General features: G+C 41.5%; 1 protein-coding gene across 1 annotated transcript in view; it reads right to left on the minus strand.

Moving 5' to 3' along the window:
- Window positions 1–17,626, minus strand: part of ABHD17C (abhydrolase domain containing 17C, depalmitoylase) — a 30,486-nt gene extending 12,860 nt beyond the window's left edge. Inside the window, exon 1 of the mRNA XM_039723158.1 lies at window positions 16,356–17,626. Within this exon, the coding sequence (XP_039579092.1) occupies window positions 16,356–16,888 (533 nt within the window). The 5' untranslated portion in view covers window positions 16,889–17,626. The remainder of the gene's footprint in view (window positions 1–16,355) is intronic.
- Window positions 17,627–17,930: the final 304 nt, after the last annotated feature.

Here is a 17,930-nt window from a genome sequence, read left to right on the forward strand (position 1 = left end):
TTTGGTGTTTGGTTTAGGAGAGATTGCTCATTTGTCTAGCACATGAACTAGCACTTTTATGTATAAACAACAAATACATTTGGAACAGTTGTTTCTGCCTGACTGGGGGTTTGTTGGTTTCTTTTGTTTGGCTGTTTATTTTTTTTTTATTTCCCTAGATAGCAGGGAAGCAGGAAATAGAGTTTTCATGAAATGTGCACTGAAATTTAAGCAGGAACTTGTGCCACAGGCATGCTGATGTAATAGAATAACATAGCCCTGTAAGCATCAATTCTTTCATATTGGATGAAAGCAAGAAGGCCACTGACAAGCAAAAAGGACTCTTGTAAAAAACATCCAAGAAAAATGAGCAATGATGTGGCTCAGGCATCTGTTGAACTCCTACCTTCACCACTGCACTGCTTCATTACAAAAGGAGAATCACACTCCAAACTCAGTGCACACTCATGCACCTTCCTAAATTAATTCCTAAATAACCACTTCTAAATGTTGGGGGTTGTTTTATTCTCTAATCACAGGGGCAAATACAGACCAAACCCACTGGAAGTTGAAATACAAGAAGCTAATGGAAATAGGACCTAAATACATGGATATATTCAAAAATTCCCAGTGCCCCCCACTTTCTTTGCTTTGGCACCCTTAAAAATCAACTGGAGTTCTGCAGACAGCACTGGCACAAGATTATAGTTTTGAATTTGAACAAACATGGGAACTCGTAGTTTTCCTGATTCTTCCAAAGTGCTTTCTTAGACCAATCTTGATTCATACCATTTAGTCCCACGACACAACAGGTAAATGGCATATAAAATTAATTTTTTACTCCTATTGTTTTAAAAATAGAGTACTGGAGTTAAATCTAATGAAGTATTTTGCATTTAATTAAGATGCTCTGTAGCAAATAAACCTGGAATACAGAAGACTGGAAACTTTTGCTGGCTACTGAGCACTATCTTTATGACCACAGCATAAATAATTCACAAATACTCAATCAGCTACTTCTAGTATATACTCTTCACTGCAAGTGGTGTGCAAAACCTATACAGTCATTCTCTGAGGAACATTTAAATAAACTGAGACAGCAGAAAAACTTCAGCTATTTTCACAGAGCAGTTCAGTCTATAGTATCTTCTGTCTCTCTCCTGCTGGGGCATTTTTACTGCAACTGCCCACATAGCCTATGCTCTAATACAGCAGAACTAAGATAAATGATTACTCCTCACAATGCTTGATGTGACATTAAAATTTCAACCATTTTTTACTGTTGCAAAAAGGCTGCACTTTTAGGTATCCTACACTCAAAACCTGAAATATAAGGTAAACTGCTCCCTATAATTGTGCACCTCGTAAGGGTTGTTATGAAAAACAAGATTTTAAGATATCCACATACATTAACATATTATTTCAACTGTCAAGACTTCAGTTAAAACAAGTGTGTGTCAATTAACACAGAAATTGATTCTCCAGGAGACACTAAGGAAACCTGAGTACAAATACTAATACTGGTTACCCATTCCCACAGGTTTTGTGCTTTCATAGCTGTTTCTTCGATTTCAGCTGCTTCCAAACTGGAGAGCCTTGCCTTATTCCTGAGGCTGAAATTGCACAGTGAGCCAATGCATTTTGGCTCACCTCCCAAGCCCATCACATAACCCTCCTCACCAGCCTTGGCTCAGCACTGGGACACTGAGGGTTTACAACCCTGGAGACAACAATCTTACAGCTCTGCCACAGTTCTCAAACCATTTTTGTTCAGGAGCACTGTCTTCTTCTTCTGGTATTTCCATGTGTTTATTGAAGCCCCTGTGACTCAAGCATGCTCTTGCCAGGACTCTTCACATCAAACACCAACTCCTGGATGCATTTCCCTTCCCCCTACACACCTGAAGCCCAGCTGAGGTGAGGCCACCCTGCTGTGGCACTAATTGCCATGAGCTGCACCTAGGCAAGGTTAGCCTCTGACTCATGAGCTGGGATTATTCCTGGGAGGAGCACAGTGGCTTTTGACCAGAGCTGCTGCCTGTTCCACCCATCTCTGATATTTTTCCCCTTCCAGCAGCTAGAGCCCAGCTGCCCGCAAAGCAGGGAATAACTGCTCCAGTGCACAAACCAGGACAGGCAAGACAGAAAGAAATGGCTCCAGTTAAGTTTCCTTTCCATGTATCAGGCTGTGGGATCTGAAAGTAGCTATCACTGTATAAGCACAGAACAAAACAAGACTAAACCTAGATTGTAATGGATCAAACTGCAAAGCTCACCAAAAATGTCTCACCAGAAGGTTTGTACAGCTGGTTAGTCACACACACTGTAACTTCATAAAAAAATATATTCCTGACCTAAGGATCTTAAACTAGAAGTATATCTGTAAATCTGGCTGAAGGCAGTTAGTTGCCTGGATGCTATAACAGCATTAAATGGTTTTCTCATGATGGAATTAATACTTTGGAGACTAATATTTGGAAGATTAGGTGAAAAAAATTCAAAGCAGAGCACTCAGAAACTGGTATCTATAGAACTTGAACTGCTCAGGTAATGAATCCCACCACTCTTTGAATTCAAAATATTTTCTTTTGTGTGGGGGGCTTCTGTTTTGTGGTTTGTTTTTTGCTTGTGCTTTTTTCCGTTCTTGCCTTCCTTCTGCATGCTCTTTTATCTGTTTATTGTAATTTTGTTTATGTTTCAGTCTCTAAGTAAAAGCTATTTCATCACCAGGTTTTACTAATCTTCACAATCTCAAATATTAACAGCATTAAATTACTTGGTTGTGCTACGATTATTTTATATAGCTGACAAGCCATTAAATGTGAAATGTGTAGCACTGATACAGCATTTTTGTTACATCACTTACAGACAACTGTAGCTGTATCTAAAACACAAGCTGGTATTAAAAAAAAAAAAAAGATCCAAGTGTTACCTCCATAATGCTAACACAGGAAAACAAAGAAAAAATTGAACTGTCTACACAAACAGCAGGTGCTCGTATCCAAAATCCTATTACAGCCAACATTTTCACACTGCTCTTCAAAGACCCCTGCAAATCTGAATGCTGTGTCTCCCACAGAGCACCAGAGCTGGAGTCCAAGAGGATTACACAGGAGCTGGAATGGATAAGGCCTTGCAGGAACGCAAAGCAGACAAAGTGGATGCAGCATTTCTTCCACGCAGAAGCATTAGTGTAGCTCAGGCAGTGATTTGAGTCTCCAAGAGAAAAGAGATGAGAGAGCAGAAAGGCAGGATGGAGAACAAGAATGGCAGAGAGGTCCTGATACAAAAGTGATCCATGACAGCAAACTGCTCCAATGTTCCTAAAAAGAACCAAGAGCAGATGAAGGCATCTGTCCCCAGAACATGAGTCTTTTAGCAGCCAGCATTGTATGAAGATGACTCAGCTGGCAGCAGGATTTCTCTCTCCTTTATAAACTCACATTAATATGCTCAAGCACTGTAGAAGAATCCAGTTATTAGGTAGGAATGAGCTCCTCTCAGAGAAATGCAGTATCTCAAACACTGAAGGGCTGTGTAGAGAACACCAGTGCAGAAGTGCCATGGTTTGTGCTATCCAGGCCATACATCCTGCTTGGATAGCCCTCCTTCAGTTCCCTGGAAACATTTTGTGTTTCTCTGTTACTCTAACCACTTCCACAGCCTTGAAGAAAGACAGTATTTTCTTTTGATTTAAGAATCAAAACAACAGGCTCTTCCTCTGCAATGACATGTCTTGTGAATCATAAATAGGAAAAAGTCCTACTTGGATAAATGACACTGTAACCTCTATTTTCCCCCACCCCATGGTAAAGGGAGAAAACACATACCAATTTTTTATTTGCTCACAACACTGAGCTTTGTTACAGTGTGAATCTGCATATGTTTAAACATCTGCTTTCAAAAAGTGCCAAATTCACAGCCTTACAGAAAAACACAACTCTCCTGATGCATCTCTCCTGTCTCTCTCAATTATCCATTTTCAAGTGGATTCATTAAATATTCCAGCAAATACCAAGAATGATAAGTGGCAAATGGGAGATGACAGTCATTTCATGAAAGCAATTTATTACCTGAAAAGATTCATCCAGTATCTTTTCAGAGACAAGAAAACCTCAGTGTTCTGGCATTTTCTGTGCCATTTTTATGTTGGCACTCTTGACTTAAAACAGACTCATCTATTCCTTTCTTCCCAAGCATCCTCATCTTGCACATGTTCCTTTAATGAACTTTCAGCACAATCAATGTTCAACCCCCAGTAACAGTCAATATAAACCTAAGATGATTAAAAAAATATATAGCAATCACCAGGATTAACAGTACCATATGTTTCAGAACAGCAGACCACAGATAACTAGTTCAGAGCTTAAAAATCAAATTTCTTAGCCACAGCCTTTATCACCACAAACCCAGGGGCTAAATCCCTCTTCCCTTCTCCCAGTAAATACTACTTAGAATTCTGTACAATAAAATTTAGCACAGAGTCAGTTTCTTCTGTGTACTTTTGTTTGGTTGAAGGGCTTATAAAACCTGCCTTGTGCTCACTAAGAAACTGAAAAAAAAAGTAATTTTTTACAGACGCATACACCTGCATTTAATGATATACAGAAACATTAAGCATCAGTAAACTTAACCTGTCTTAAAGCAACAAATGTTATTCTAAAAATGGGAAGAATACACCTGTACATCTAGAAAAATACTAATTTTCTGAAACTCAGATGAGAAAATTCAGTCCTGAAACCAGGTGATATGTACTTGTTCAGCTTATCCAGCTGTCTTATCTGGGATCATCAGAGTCTGGGGAGTAAAAGAGTAAAACACTTTTTGCCCAGATTGTGTAAATCAAGAGGTTTCAGGAATGATCAAACAGCACACTCGGAGACTTTGTTTTTGGCCAACACACCTAGTTAACACGGCCAATTGCTTTTGTAGGTCTTTTTGTGAAAGATTTCTTGCTAGTCAACTTTTTCCTCTCAAAAACAGATGCTTACCAAGCAATTAACAGCTATGTCACAGGAAACAGAAGTACCTCAAAGTGGATCAAGGACAACTGTTAATGTAATCACTTAAGGTCATTATTTCAGCTGATGCTAAAGGTAGAAACTGATCTGCAGCTGCATCTTTGAAATTAAAAAGAATAAAAATGAGAAGAAAAGCAGCTTCTGAAGTTATTCACGCCCCTATTTGCCTCTGTCTCTGATGCAGTCCTTGTAAAGCATGTAGGCTCCCTGCTTGGCAGGATCACCACAGAACAACTGGTTATGCAGGAAAAAATGTCAGCAATTCCTGCCCATGCCACACCAGCACTTCACTGCCTCCCAATAAACCAACACAGCATAAAGAAGTCTTCTAGTGCTGGCGTTTCTATTTTTGAAATAAAAGATAACAGCACAGTGCTTGGAAAAGAAGTGTATTAATGTCTGTGTTACTACTCAAGTTGGCATTTGGCCATGTAGGTTTTCTGCAGTTCACCATTTCACAACATGGGCACTTCCAGTTACAAGCTACTACTCTTTACTCCCCCAAAACACATTTTTCCTATTTAGCTCTGCACAGTTCCATTTTACAGTTCCAACGGATATAGTGTTTCCCTTTCTCCTAATACCATAAAGCTTCCAAGAGAGAGGCAAAATAGGAATAAGAAATGAGAATTTACAAAATTTTTAAGGAGGAAGTCTGGCCAGTTCTACAGTGAAGAACGGGAAAGAACATGGTTCACATGGCCCAGAAACACCAAGAATAGTGGAAAGATGAAAAACAGCAACAGACAACAAATGATGCCTGCTAAATCCTCCTCTGCCCCTCAAAATTCTAGTAGTTAAATGAGGAAGTTTAAGCTAACACTGCTACCTTTATTTCAAATTAAAACACAAATTAATGTACTAAAAAGAAAAATAGAAATTGTTGTGAAAGTCGATGAAAGAAAATAATAATCTTTAATGCAATTTCTCCTGCTGCTGAAATGCAACAAATTTAGAACTATATCCAGGTAAGAAATAGTACCAATACTTAGGGTTTATGTTCTTTATTATGAAGATTAAAGGGGATTTTTGGATGGAAAGAGCAATTTCCTGAAATAAATGGAAGGTGCCAGATCCTCTTTGTGTCAATAGTATATGTTGCTCTACACAAAATGATCTACAGATCTTAGATGAGCTTTGACAGAAGGACATCCAGTTTGGAAGGGTGGGATAGTTGGCACCAGATTCCTTCATCTCAGGATAGAAAATAACTCAATAAATCGAGGAGACTTTACAACCCACTCACTCTCTACAAAACTCTATGAACATCAGGGATTTATGACAATATTATCTTTCAAGATCTATCAAAAATTCAGATCCAAATTATCTTCAAGTATGTTCCATCACCTTCATTTTTTATTAATGTAAATACAAATCAGAACAATTTCTTTTTCTAAAAGCCAACTTTGTGCCATGTATTCCTTTACAGACAGTCATTTCTGCATTATCAGATTGATTTTTAGTACAAATTTCAAAGAGAGGATAAAGAACTAATTGTACTGGGCCTATGCACAGCAGTCTTTAGAAGTGAACATCACATTACATGAATAATTAGCAAGAGTTCAGGGGAGAGGGCACACGGTTTTGCTATCAGAGAAACAGAAGGCTGGAAACTGGCAGAGATAGAGCAAGTGAAAACCTTTAAGGCACACTGGACAGGCTTAAGGTTGAAACCCCACTTGATATCCTAAACTGCTGTAGTGACTCCTGAAAGGGTGCTGCTTCTCGCATCACAAAGTGCTGCCTGCAACACATGGTTAAGTGCCAGTGTATTTATTAACCAGTGTGAGCAAAGGTTACACCTTCATAAACCCCTGCACATAAAAATAGCAAAACTGCAGCTGAAACACTACCCCACCTCTTCCCACAACGCTGGCACTTTTACAGTTTGTTAAACTTGATGAGATGGCCGTACCCCCACTGAAACAGTAACTTTTTCTGTAACATTAACACACATTAAAGCCCAAAAGACAAGCTTTTTGCGGTAGGGAGCTACAACAAAATATTCCACAAACAAAATGTGCAATACAACTTAAATATACAAGTTGAGGTACATTTCAGGCTCAGTGGAAGAAGGAAACTGACTGGCTCTTAAGTAGCTGCCTGAAGGTAAGAATTGCCCAGGGAACACCTCCAAAGTAAATATTATATGAAATTAGCTACTTCTTTTAGAAATAATCCAAACCAACACTTAAAACATACAAACACCTTTGTGAGAAATGAAGTTCTAAACAACAAACAGCATGTTGGAAAAGACTTTTGTAAATTTGCCCTGGACAACATGCTCCAAAACCAAAAGCATTTTCTTGAAAGATGCCACTTTCCCCAGGCTGTGCTACAGCCAAAATCCCACTTAAACAAATTCATCAGATGTTGGGGAAGACTATACAGAGCTGGGACAATGATTAAATTCTGCCCACTGGTCCAATGCTTAAGGGAGCAAGTCAACTTCTCAAACTTTCCTTTAAAGTATAAATGGTTCTATACACCATTTTGGTTATAAAGTGCTCAAGAAGTTAACTTTGTATTGTTGTTGGTTTTTATATGTTGCATATTATTAAGACTTGCAATATATAGTGTAACTGACAAAATATCTTGTTTAATTTATTATAAAAAACTATTAAGATGCATGGAATAATGCTAAAATAATCTAAACCTAATCTCAGTTTATCTGCACACTGGAAAAATAACCAGCTGGTTTTGCTTCTTTGCTGATGTTGAACACCATTTTTCCAGCTCTGTAAGGACATTCATAGCAAATCTAACGAGAAGTTAGGAGGAATGTTTAGAAAGATTCTCTAATCTGAGCAAAACCCATTATAAAGAACCTTATTACAGGAGAAACATTTCAAGTCATACTATTAAAGGGTGCTTTCCTGAAAAAAAGAGTTGAAGTTGGCCTCAGACCTTTCAGATTTGCTGATTCCCATTATCCATTACTCCACAGTTCTGCACACAGAAAGAAATGGCCATGCCATAACACAAAGTTAAAATTAAGTAGTCTAAGAGACTGGGATCTTAAGAAATGTGGCACTATCCTGTAAAAAAGAATAACAAAAAACAGTATCTTAGAGCTTCTAGCTGGCACTGCATGCCTTGGAAAGGGTCACTTGCCAGACACTGAGCTATGCAGCTCAGTCAGCAGCATGCCTTGGCTGATAAATAAGGCTCCCATGAGTCAAAGTTCTTAAAGTAACATTTCCATATGTAAGCAGGCTTTCTGAACAAGGCACAGTAAAACTAATGTTCCTAAAAACATAGCCCAAACTGTCTAACGTGACAATCAATTCCTATTCAATAGCTGAAAATAGCATTTTAATCTTGAAGGTACATATAGAAAGAACTTCAAGAGACCACACCAATAAATAATATTACTGTCAGAAAAGCATACATGAAGTTCTAACAAATTTACAATACAAAATAAAAACCAGAGGCAATACTTTGAGATTACCTCTCATTTAAATTTTTCCCTCTAGACTTTGAGGCAAGTATACTAACTTAAAACCTCATCTTCCACATCAATACCATTCTTCATTTGTTAACCCACATGGAATTCCCCTTTCTGAAAGCTGAGAAGATACACATTTATTTGATGATTATAGGGATTTTCCCAAAGACATGCATGTGCTTATCAAGCGACATGAAACCAAGGGTGGGAAGGTGAGTGGGCATTGAGCCAGATTCTGCTGTTTAACCCGATTTTGTGCCTTTGTATTATCTGGTCTCACAGTCAGCAAATCCAACCACAGTGTTTAATTCTAACAGGAAAACCTTCATTCTGCAAAGCTAACATAGTGGTTACAAATATAAAGATATGGATACAGATAATGCTATTAACAATAATAATCTGTCATTGTACAACTGACCTATGCTTGCACCTTTCTGTGATTGTCTGTGGGCAGTAGAGCTTAATGTGCAAATAACAGTAACACATTTTTCTCAAATTAGCCCCTGGAATAAAGAATGCAAATATGTTCCTCTGTCCTTAAGCTGACACTGTGCACTATTCATCCATCCCATTCTTCATTCTTAGCCTTCTATTAAAAGCATCTTTATTCTGCTGTGTTCATACAGCATTTCCTGGGTTTACAATCCCACATTTCCCATTGCTCCCAAAACCTGACACACTGAAAAAAACCACTGCCAACAAAACACTCAGTTTTAGTCAGGAATGAAATTGAGCTTCATCATCAGATGTCAGGCTGAGCATGCAAGACCAGTGTAAGTCATTCATCTAAAAACTGGAAAGCAGGGCAGTCAAGAGGAAGCAGCAGCAAATGGGTCACTGCAACTGCTCATTCAATTCACCAGTGCTCATCTGCAGCAATCTCAGTTATCCACCACCAACTGACACGGGAGATACAGGGAGATACTGTCTATTGGTTTAGTTTTGTATTTTAGGCCACACAAACCCAAGCTTTAAGAGTCAGACAAAAAACAACTCTTAATCACTTCATTTCAGACACCTAAGAGCCATCAGCACTCAAGAATTGTAAAAATATTTTTTTCCTAGATTCAGTTCCTCATCTTGTACAAGTGGCTTTAATTCCTCTCAAATTCAGGGGCAACTGAAGCTATGTCCTAATCCACAGGAAAAGATTTCTGATCTTCTTAGGGGCCACTTGGAAAAGCAAGTCTATATGTACACAAGCATGTTAGGTACAAGACATCTGAGCCTTGTTTTATGACTCATTTCAACTGCTTCCAATGAAGCCTTGTAATTAATTTACATTTTGAAGGAGGGCAGAAATAATTCTCAGTTATTAATTAAATTTATTATCAGCTTTGGGGAAAAAACAAACCCCTATGTTATTTGTTCATTTTCTTTACTAGTGCTGCATAATCTTGAGACTGTTGGCCTTAAAACCACAGAAAATAGAACTGTGGAACTTAGAAGTGGGTCTGGGGCAAGGATGAAAAGTTAGTATCATCACATTGGCACATCATATTACAAGGAAATAGGAAATTCAGACCATAGTCCCAGCAGTGAGACTCCAAACAGCCAATACTTGGCACTGCCCTTGTACTGCTTTACCTCCACATGAGGAAACATCACAGGACTGAAAAACCCCAGAAAACTGAAAAGGACCTGTTTTCTTCATTCAGTGTGGAAACAGAAATATCCATTTGCTGACTGTCAGTTTTTCCCACAAAGCCAGTTGCTAGCAGATAACCACTTGCATACCCTGAAATGGTTTCCACCTGTCCATTCCCACAGCTATCTGCAGTCCTGGACAGCACTGCTACCTTTTTTCTCTTTTGTCTTTTTACTTATGTTCATGAGTAATGAACCAGTGTAAACTTAGCCCAGCACTTTGGAATGTTTCTAAGCAGCAGAGTAACAGGGTAAAGTGTGAATTTTGGAGTTTTTTTGGTTTTGAGGTTGTCATGGACTGGAGACTGACCCTGGCTTCAGAGCAAAGCCACAGAGCAAAGCCCGAACTCGCCTGTGAAGAACAAACTGAACAAATCTAAGAGCTACCAGCAACATGCACAGGTCAAACAGCCATGGCAGGGCAACCACAGCTCAGCCTCCAAAGGTGACATTCTGTATCCAGAGAAAAAGCTGCCTTTCCTCTGCACTTCATATAATTTAGTGCTAAAAAGCAGACAGTTACTTCAGCATGGAGGGTTTAACAATAAGTTCCTCTAAGAATCTTTTATGTTCAATGCTCTGATGATGTTGAGAACCAGGTTAAACCAATATATCCAGTTCAGACAGTTGAATTTCAGGACTATCCACACTCAGGAGAGCGTGTACTGTTAGCCAAAGGCTCCTTGGCAGCTTATTTTACTTCCCAAATAACACCAGTTGCAAAACATTCTTGACAGCAAAAAGTTTCCTTTTTTTCCCCGTTTTAAACAAGCTTTGATCTTGTAGTCCTGACAGAAACAGGGAAATATTTAACAAAACTACTTTTACTTCAGTGACTAAAAGACGCAATACAACACCAAAGCTCAGTAAACATTTTGAATAACTTTGAACATCAGAGCACCTGTTTTGAACAGTTGTTGGTATTTGTCCCAGGGACACTCATCATCTGAATTAATCTCTGCACATTGCACAGACAATGACAGCAGAGGATTGTGCATGCATCTGTTTTTGTTCAAAGTTATATGCAGCCTTTCTTGAAGCATTGGCCATGGCAGGTAAAGTTTTGGAGGGCAGTAGCTTTAAACAATCCTTTGGAGACATCGTAACAACGTTATTGAAAAGCTGGTATGACTGAACAATCTACCAGGTGATGCTCCAAGAAGAAAGGAAACCCTGTTACTCCAGGACTATTAATTGTGACTCTGCCAAGCACTGCCCTTTGACATGCCAGGATTTATTTGGTAACTTTTGATAAAAACCTTTAAGCATCCAACCTAAAGAACTTGGCTTAGATCATGCACAAAATATGGTGCTAGTGAAACAAGATTCTGTTGCAAAGAAAATTAAAGTAGAAATTGACTTCTTTGATTAGGCAAGGCCAAAAACCCCTGAAGCTGTTATTCCCCTGGAAAGCTGTAAGCACCTCATCACAGAAGAATGGAGACAAACTAAACTGACACAACCTCAGAAGATTAGTTACCACTCTGGCCCAATCCAATTAGGTGTGTTCCTGATTTTACTCAATGTAAGACTTCCCCACCAGCTCCTACACAGGAAACAGCAATAATCTCCTGATGATCAGCACCACAAATAATAAAATTCCTGCATAATTGAAAGTTTGGTGTGCATTTTTTTAACGTTACATTTGGCAAAAGAGTTTACAGTCAAGGCCTGTGGATTTTACTACACCATTTCACAATTCAATTCCTTCCATCATACCATATTGACCAAGAAGCACGAGGAAAACTAAAAGTGAACCAATCCTCTCCTATGGACTGAAAGACAAATTCAAATGCACCTTTTTGAGAATTAAGGACTTAAACATTACAATAATATCTATCATTTATTACAAGCTTTAAAAATACTAATTTATATTGTGCATCAAGAAAAACAAATTCAGCTTGTTTACTATCTTGTTAAATGCAACAAGAACAGCTCTTCTAAGCTATTTATTAATTACATTTTCTTCACTTCCTTTCAGGATCCAAAGGATGGACTAACAGGTTCTGCTATTTGATACTTTACTACAGAAGCAGAGGGAGTGAGGCAGCAGAGCTTTCTTTCTTTTGACTGTGATTTTAAAATACTTCACCTTTTGACTGGGATTTAAAAAAGACTTTACCAACCTTCTTCAAATTTTTAGTGAACATACAAATTGATTTTAATATAAATAGCATGTGCTTGACAAAGCAGCCATGGTTTTGTGCTTGAGCACTGAACCCAAGCCCTACATGTGCATCCTGTTTTTAAGTACTGTACATTGTCTTAATGTAAAAGTGTTAGAAAGTTCAACCTTCCCATGTGGGATGCAGGAAAGGGGGGGAAGAGAAGGACAATCAAATCATTTTGCACAGATGTTGCATTAAGACAATCAGATATTAGGATAAGAGACACAGCTGAACAAAAAGCAGCAACTTAAAACCACATGAACAATGAGAGAAGACAGTCTCATACACAGTCTCTTCAATTTGGTTCTGATTTTGAAACAAACAGAACAAAATCCTGCCTAAAATAAAACACTTAAAAAATATCTGTAACAATAAGACACAAAATTCTGAGACATATTAAGATACCACATGGAAATTTGTTAATCAAGTGGAAAAAAACCCCACATATAAAAGACCAAATTAATCACTGATCAATACTTGATAGTGGAATGAAAACAACCAATGCTACAATTACAGCCTCTGAAGAAAAATCTATAAAAATTTATTTTAAGGGAACAAAATTGTATGTCAACATCTTTACTGGGCTGAAAGACAGAAATCAAAATTAGTAAAATTACCCTTTAAGATACAATTTATTCATGAGAAGAAATACTAAATTCCTTTAAATTAGGGAAAACAAGTTTCCTTTACAAAGACTAAAAGAATGGAGAATAGTTGAGACTGATTTTACAAAGACAGGATGATAATTGAAACTGAACAAAAGAATGTGATGATTTTGTTTTTTCATCCACAGTTTTCAGACAGTTTTATAATCATTTGTTATGCAAGGTTTGGTTTCTAAACGTGTGTGTGATAGCAAGATCCTTGTTTCAGGACCTTGAAAGAATACAGTCACAATCTGCAACTGTGATGGCAAAATGAACTGATGCCTTGAAAGGCTGACCTAGAACAGAGGCCAGACAGAGCTAAAGGATAAAGGAGGAATTTATTAAAAGGCCTTAATGGATACACCTTGGGCAGTACAAGAGCCTGGCCAGGGCTACACCCAAGATGAACCCAAAATGGTCACAAAATGGACAACTGGTCACAGGGTCTCACACTTTTCTGAGTTCTGGCCCATTTGCACATTGGAGTTAATTGTCCAATTATAGCCCCAGGTTATGAAGTTCCATCCTCAATGTTTTTCTCTCTTCAATTGACTGCTGTTTATACTTTTTGGGCCTGGAGCTTGAAACAGTTGTCCTTGGTCTCAAGATAGAAAAGGACTGTTTTGTCTACCTACCCTGTGAAGGGAACTTGATAACACTTAATATGAAGCTCAGAGTTGCAAACTAAAGCAGCAGAGAATGTAAAATATATGAAAGCTAAAACTTTAGGCATCGCTGCCAGCTCACCATCGTTTCTAAAATTTGACAGCTTTCACCAAGCACAGGGTCAATTCCCACCTTCCTCAAGGCAACTTGCAAAACATGCAGGTAAATTAATTGCTAAGTATCAGTGGTACTTCAGAGGTACAATTCAAAAGGAATAGTCTCAGACTTCTAACATTTTAATGATTCCTTTCTGCTGCCAGGTGGAACATCTGGTGGATTCAGAAGAGCAACAGCTTCCCACGGAACTTAGCACAGATGACTAAATGCTTTTGATGGCACAGTGAACCTCTATTTTAAGACTTCACTTTTAACTTTGCATTACAGTTCACTACCATATGACTGGAGGCCAAACGCCAGGAATTTGCATTAAGAATGAAAGCATACACAATCTCCTGGAGCTACCAAGGAACTGCTGCAGCAGGAATGCTACAACATGACATTTTACCTCAAGAGGCATACTTCTATTTCTGCTGCAGAATATTTCACTAATTGTGAGCCACTTGGGTTGAGGACTAGCAAATGATCAGTCTTGTAAAGTTCACACTGTTACTTGGAGAATTCATCAGCAGAAAGGCAAAGGTTTCAGCTCAATCCTCTTACAAACACAGTCATCTGTTAATAGATTTGATTAACTTTCTATTGAAGCTTACACTTTACAGTGACCAGCTTCTTTACTGGGCACCTAAAATACTGTAATCATAAAAATCACAAAATTGTTAACACTGGAAAATACTTCAAAGAGCACCAAGTCCAACCATTAACCCAGCACCACCACGTTCTCCACTAAACCACATCCCCAAGTGCCACATTCACATGCCCTTTGAACTGTTCCAAGGGTGGTGATGCCACTGCTTCCCTGGGTATTCAATTCCAATGGCTTTTGGCTCCTAAAAACCTAACCAATGCTACCTACTCTAACTGTACCCTCAAGGTACACTAAAATGTGGAATTAACAAACATGGCAAAGTAAGAGCTGGGAAATTTCAACTCCTCAATTTAAGGTGGAAAGCAGAGCCTAGATCTTGTATAAACCACTGAAGGGACACTAACAGAAAACTACAAACCTGTCCAGTCACACATTTATTGAAGAAGGCAAATCCTCTCAGAGCAAATTTGGCATGTGGTGGCATCACCTACTGGGTCAGGTTTCTTAAGATTTAAGTGAAGGAACCCCTTGTTTCTGGGCCTATGTAGAACATAACCATATCCTAAATGCCTGTCAGCATAGAAGAAGCTCCTCCAGGCAGATGTGAAAGCACTTTTTCAGAGCTTGAGAAGGTTTAAATGAAACAATATCATCAACTAAACATCAAGTGAAAGAGAGAAAACACAGCAACTGAAGGACAAACCTTACCTAGGCTTGGTTTAGACGTAGCACTTTTCCTCCCTTGAATCTTATTTACATCACCCATATGTGCTGGAGTGGCACTTAATAATTTATTATGCATACGCCATATCAAAATCACTTCTTTACATAAGACCATGTTATTTATATTCAAGGAAACAATCTTTTTTAAAGTCCTGGAAAACAAGCCCAGAATCTGGTTTGTTCTCCAAGCAGAGAGAACACATGCTATGGAGGGGTAACTTCTCCCTACACCTTTCTCCCCCCGCTCTTCGCTTGACTTAGGCAGAGCAATGTCAAAAGGCATTTGGACTCCACAACTAACCAATCCCTGGATTCTTGCAAAGCCAATTATCTAAATTAGTAACAACTCCTGTCACTATTTCTGAAGCTGGCACATATCCCCAAGATAGACATTAAATACGCATTTCATGCAAGCCAAGTTTGTCTATGAGTGCCAGAGCCAAGAACTAAAAACGTTCATCGCTCTTTTCTCTTGGCCTACTACAATTTAAGCTTTTTAAAGCTCTTTCTTTCAGGACATGTTCTGTGAGGTCATGCTTTAAGAAGCACTTATGCAACAGCAAAAGGAGCTCATGGTTTCTGTGGACAAAAGCAAGAGGCCCAGGGATGGCCATCAGTTGTAGCAAGGAGCCAGAGCCAGCAGCTCTGCTCAGGATTTTCTAGGAGCCAAGGGCTCACTGTTTCCACTCACCATGCTGCCTCTTGCCAGAACCTTCTACTGTTGCTCCATCCCTTTGGATGCCACATACTTTGGCATCTCCTGGCAGAAGCCCCAGCTCTACTTCCAGATGTCAATGCTTTTTCCTTCCAGCCCACCATAAGCATTGGATAGCAGTTGTTGGGAGGCCACAGGAGAAAGACGTCTGTGTTGCAGGAGCTTGCACGAAACCCCAAACATGTCACACAACACCAGCAGTTTCCTGGTAAGCCCTAGCCAAGGTTACTGCCAAATTCAGCCAGAGCTTGGGCTCACCTGGGTTACCTCTAAGTGTAGACAGCGGCAGGCAAGTCTCAAACAACAGGTTTATTGCACTCTGTGAACTCAAACTGCAACCGATATGTCCTACTCAAGATGGAGATTTTCAATGGTGAAGCAATGGCTAACACAAATTACAACTGAATAATCCTCTAAATCCAGAAAAAAACAGAGGATGAAGGTTTGCCCATCATTTTAGCAAATGAAGCCATCCAGTAAATCACACTGTAGCTGTTCATGGAACATCTGGTGAGGCCACCAAAGTAACTGATACCATTTACAAGCCCTTCCCTTCCACCCAGCAAGGTTAACCGTGCAGACTTATTAGGATTAAAGGGAGATACCGAAATACCTTGTCCCCAATATCCATTTACCTTGTCCTGAGGGCCTGCCAGGCTGCATCAATGTCTGCATACAGGTTTTTCTCAGAGGGCTTGCCGGTGCTCACCCCGTAGCCAGAGTAGTCATAGGAGAAGACGTTGCAGTTGATGCGGGAGCCAAGGCCAATGTAGAAGCTGCACATCTGGCCCAGGTCCACAGCATTACCGTGCGAGAAGAGCAGCGTGTACCGGCCAGTGGGGGCACAGCGAACGAACATGCAGCCCAGCCTGTTATCTCGGGCCGTGCGGGAGAAGAACACTTCCACGGCATCCAGTTCCCGCTGGGAATACTGCCAGTCGGCCCTCTCGCTCAGGTGCAGGCTGCAGGTGCCCGATCCCGTGGGGGTGCCCGCCGCGGCCGCCGCCCCGGGCTCCTGCTGCTGCTCGGGCTGCAGCACGGTGTACGTGGGCTCCGGGGGCAGGAAGGCCAGCTTGGCAGCGATGCGGCTGGGGCACGGCGGGCAGCAGAACAGCCAGCACAGCTCGCCCAGAGAGAAACCGTTCATTCTGGGGCCTTGTTCTGGCATCAGAGACGCCGGAGAAAAGCTAAACCTCTGCTGGGAAAGAAGTCACACGGATCCGACCCAGAGCCCTCCTCCGACGCGACCTGCCGCCTTCCTGCGAGGCCACCAGCTGCCCTCCCAGAACGCAAACAATGACAACCTTGGAAGAACTACAGTTCAGCAACAGCAATGCAGCTCCTCAAAGCCTGGAAACTGCTTACACAAACCAAAGACACAACCCCACGAAATACAGACGGGCTACAACCAGCCCTCAACCCCCACCCCCCGCCACAACTAACGCTACAGCAAATGCAACTCTCTAAAACACGACCCTAGAGCCCCCTCACCGCACATGAGCCACGCGTACACATTTACAAAATGAATTCCCCGATGCCGCGGCTCAGTGCGGCGCCCCGGAGCCGGCCTCCCGCAGGGAACATGCAGGATCCAGGGAAGCACCTTCCCGCACACACCGCACCGCACCGCGCGCGGCTCCGCCCGCTCCGCCCCGGCCCCCGGGACGCCCCGCCAGGCAGCGAGGGGCCCCCGCAGCGCCACCGCCCCCGGCCCGGCCCCGGCCGCGTCCGCGGGAGGAGGAAGATGAGGAGGAAGAGGAGCGCGAGGAGCAGGATGAGGAGGGTCCAAGGAGAAGGGGAAGGCAAGGTCGAGGCTCAGCCGCGCGCGGCCGCGGGCAGGGCCATGCCGGCTGCGGCGCGCAGGCAGGAGCGGGCAGTGGCCATGTCCCGGCTCCCCCTCCGCGCCGCCGCAGCGCTTCCGGGTTACGGGCGCGGAGCGGTCTCGGGCGGGGCGCCGGGAGGTGCGGAGGTGCGGGAGCGGGTCCCGCAGCGCCGGCCGAGGTGCGGGAGGCGCCGCCGGGCCCTTTAAGGGACCCCCCCAAGCCCTCCGCCGGCCGCCCACCCTCGCGCGTGCGCGGCGGGGCCGCTTGGCGCCCTCAGAGGGGTCCGTGAGGGGACCCCCGGCTCGGGTGGCACCGCGGGCAGTGCCAGCCCTCGGAGCGGGGCCGGGCCCTGGGCATCGCTCCTCCTCGGGCAGCATGCTGCCCAAG

The sequence above is a fragment of the Passer montanus genome, unplaced genomic scaffold (assembly GCF_014805655.1).
Source record: "Passer montanus isolate IOZ18808 unplaced genomic scaffold, ASM1480565v1 scaffold5, whole genome shotgun sequence".
NCBI classification, from domain to species: Eukaryota; Metazoa; Chordata; class Aves; order Passeriformes; family Passeridae; genus Passer; species Passer montanus.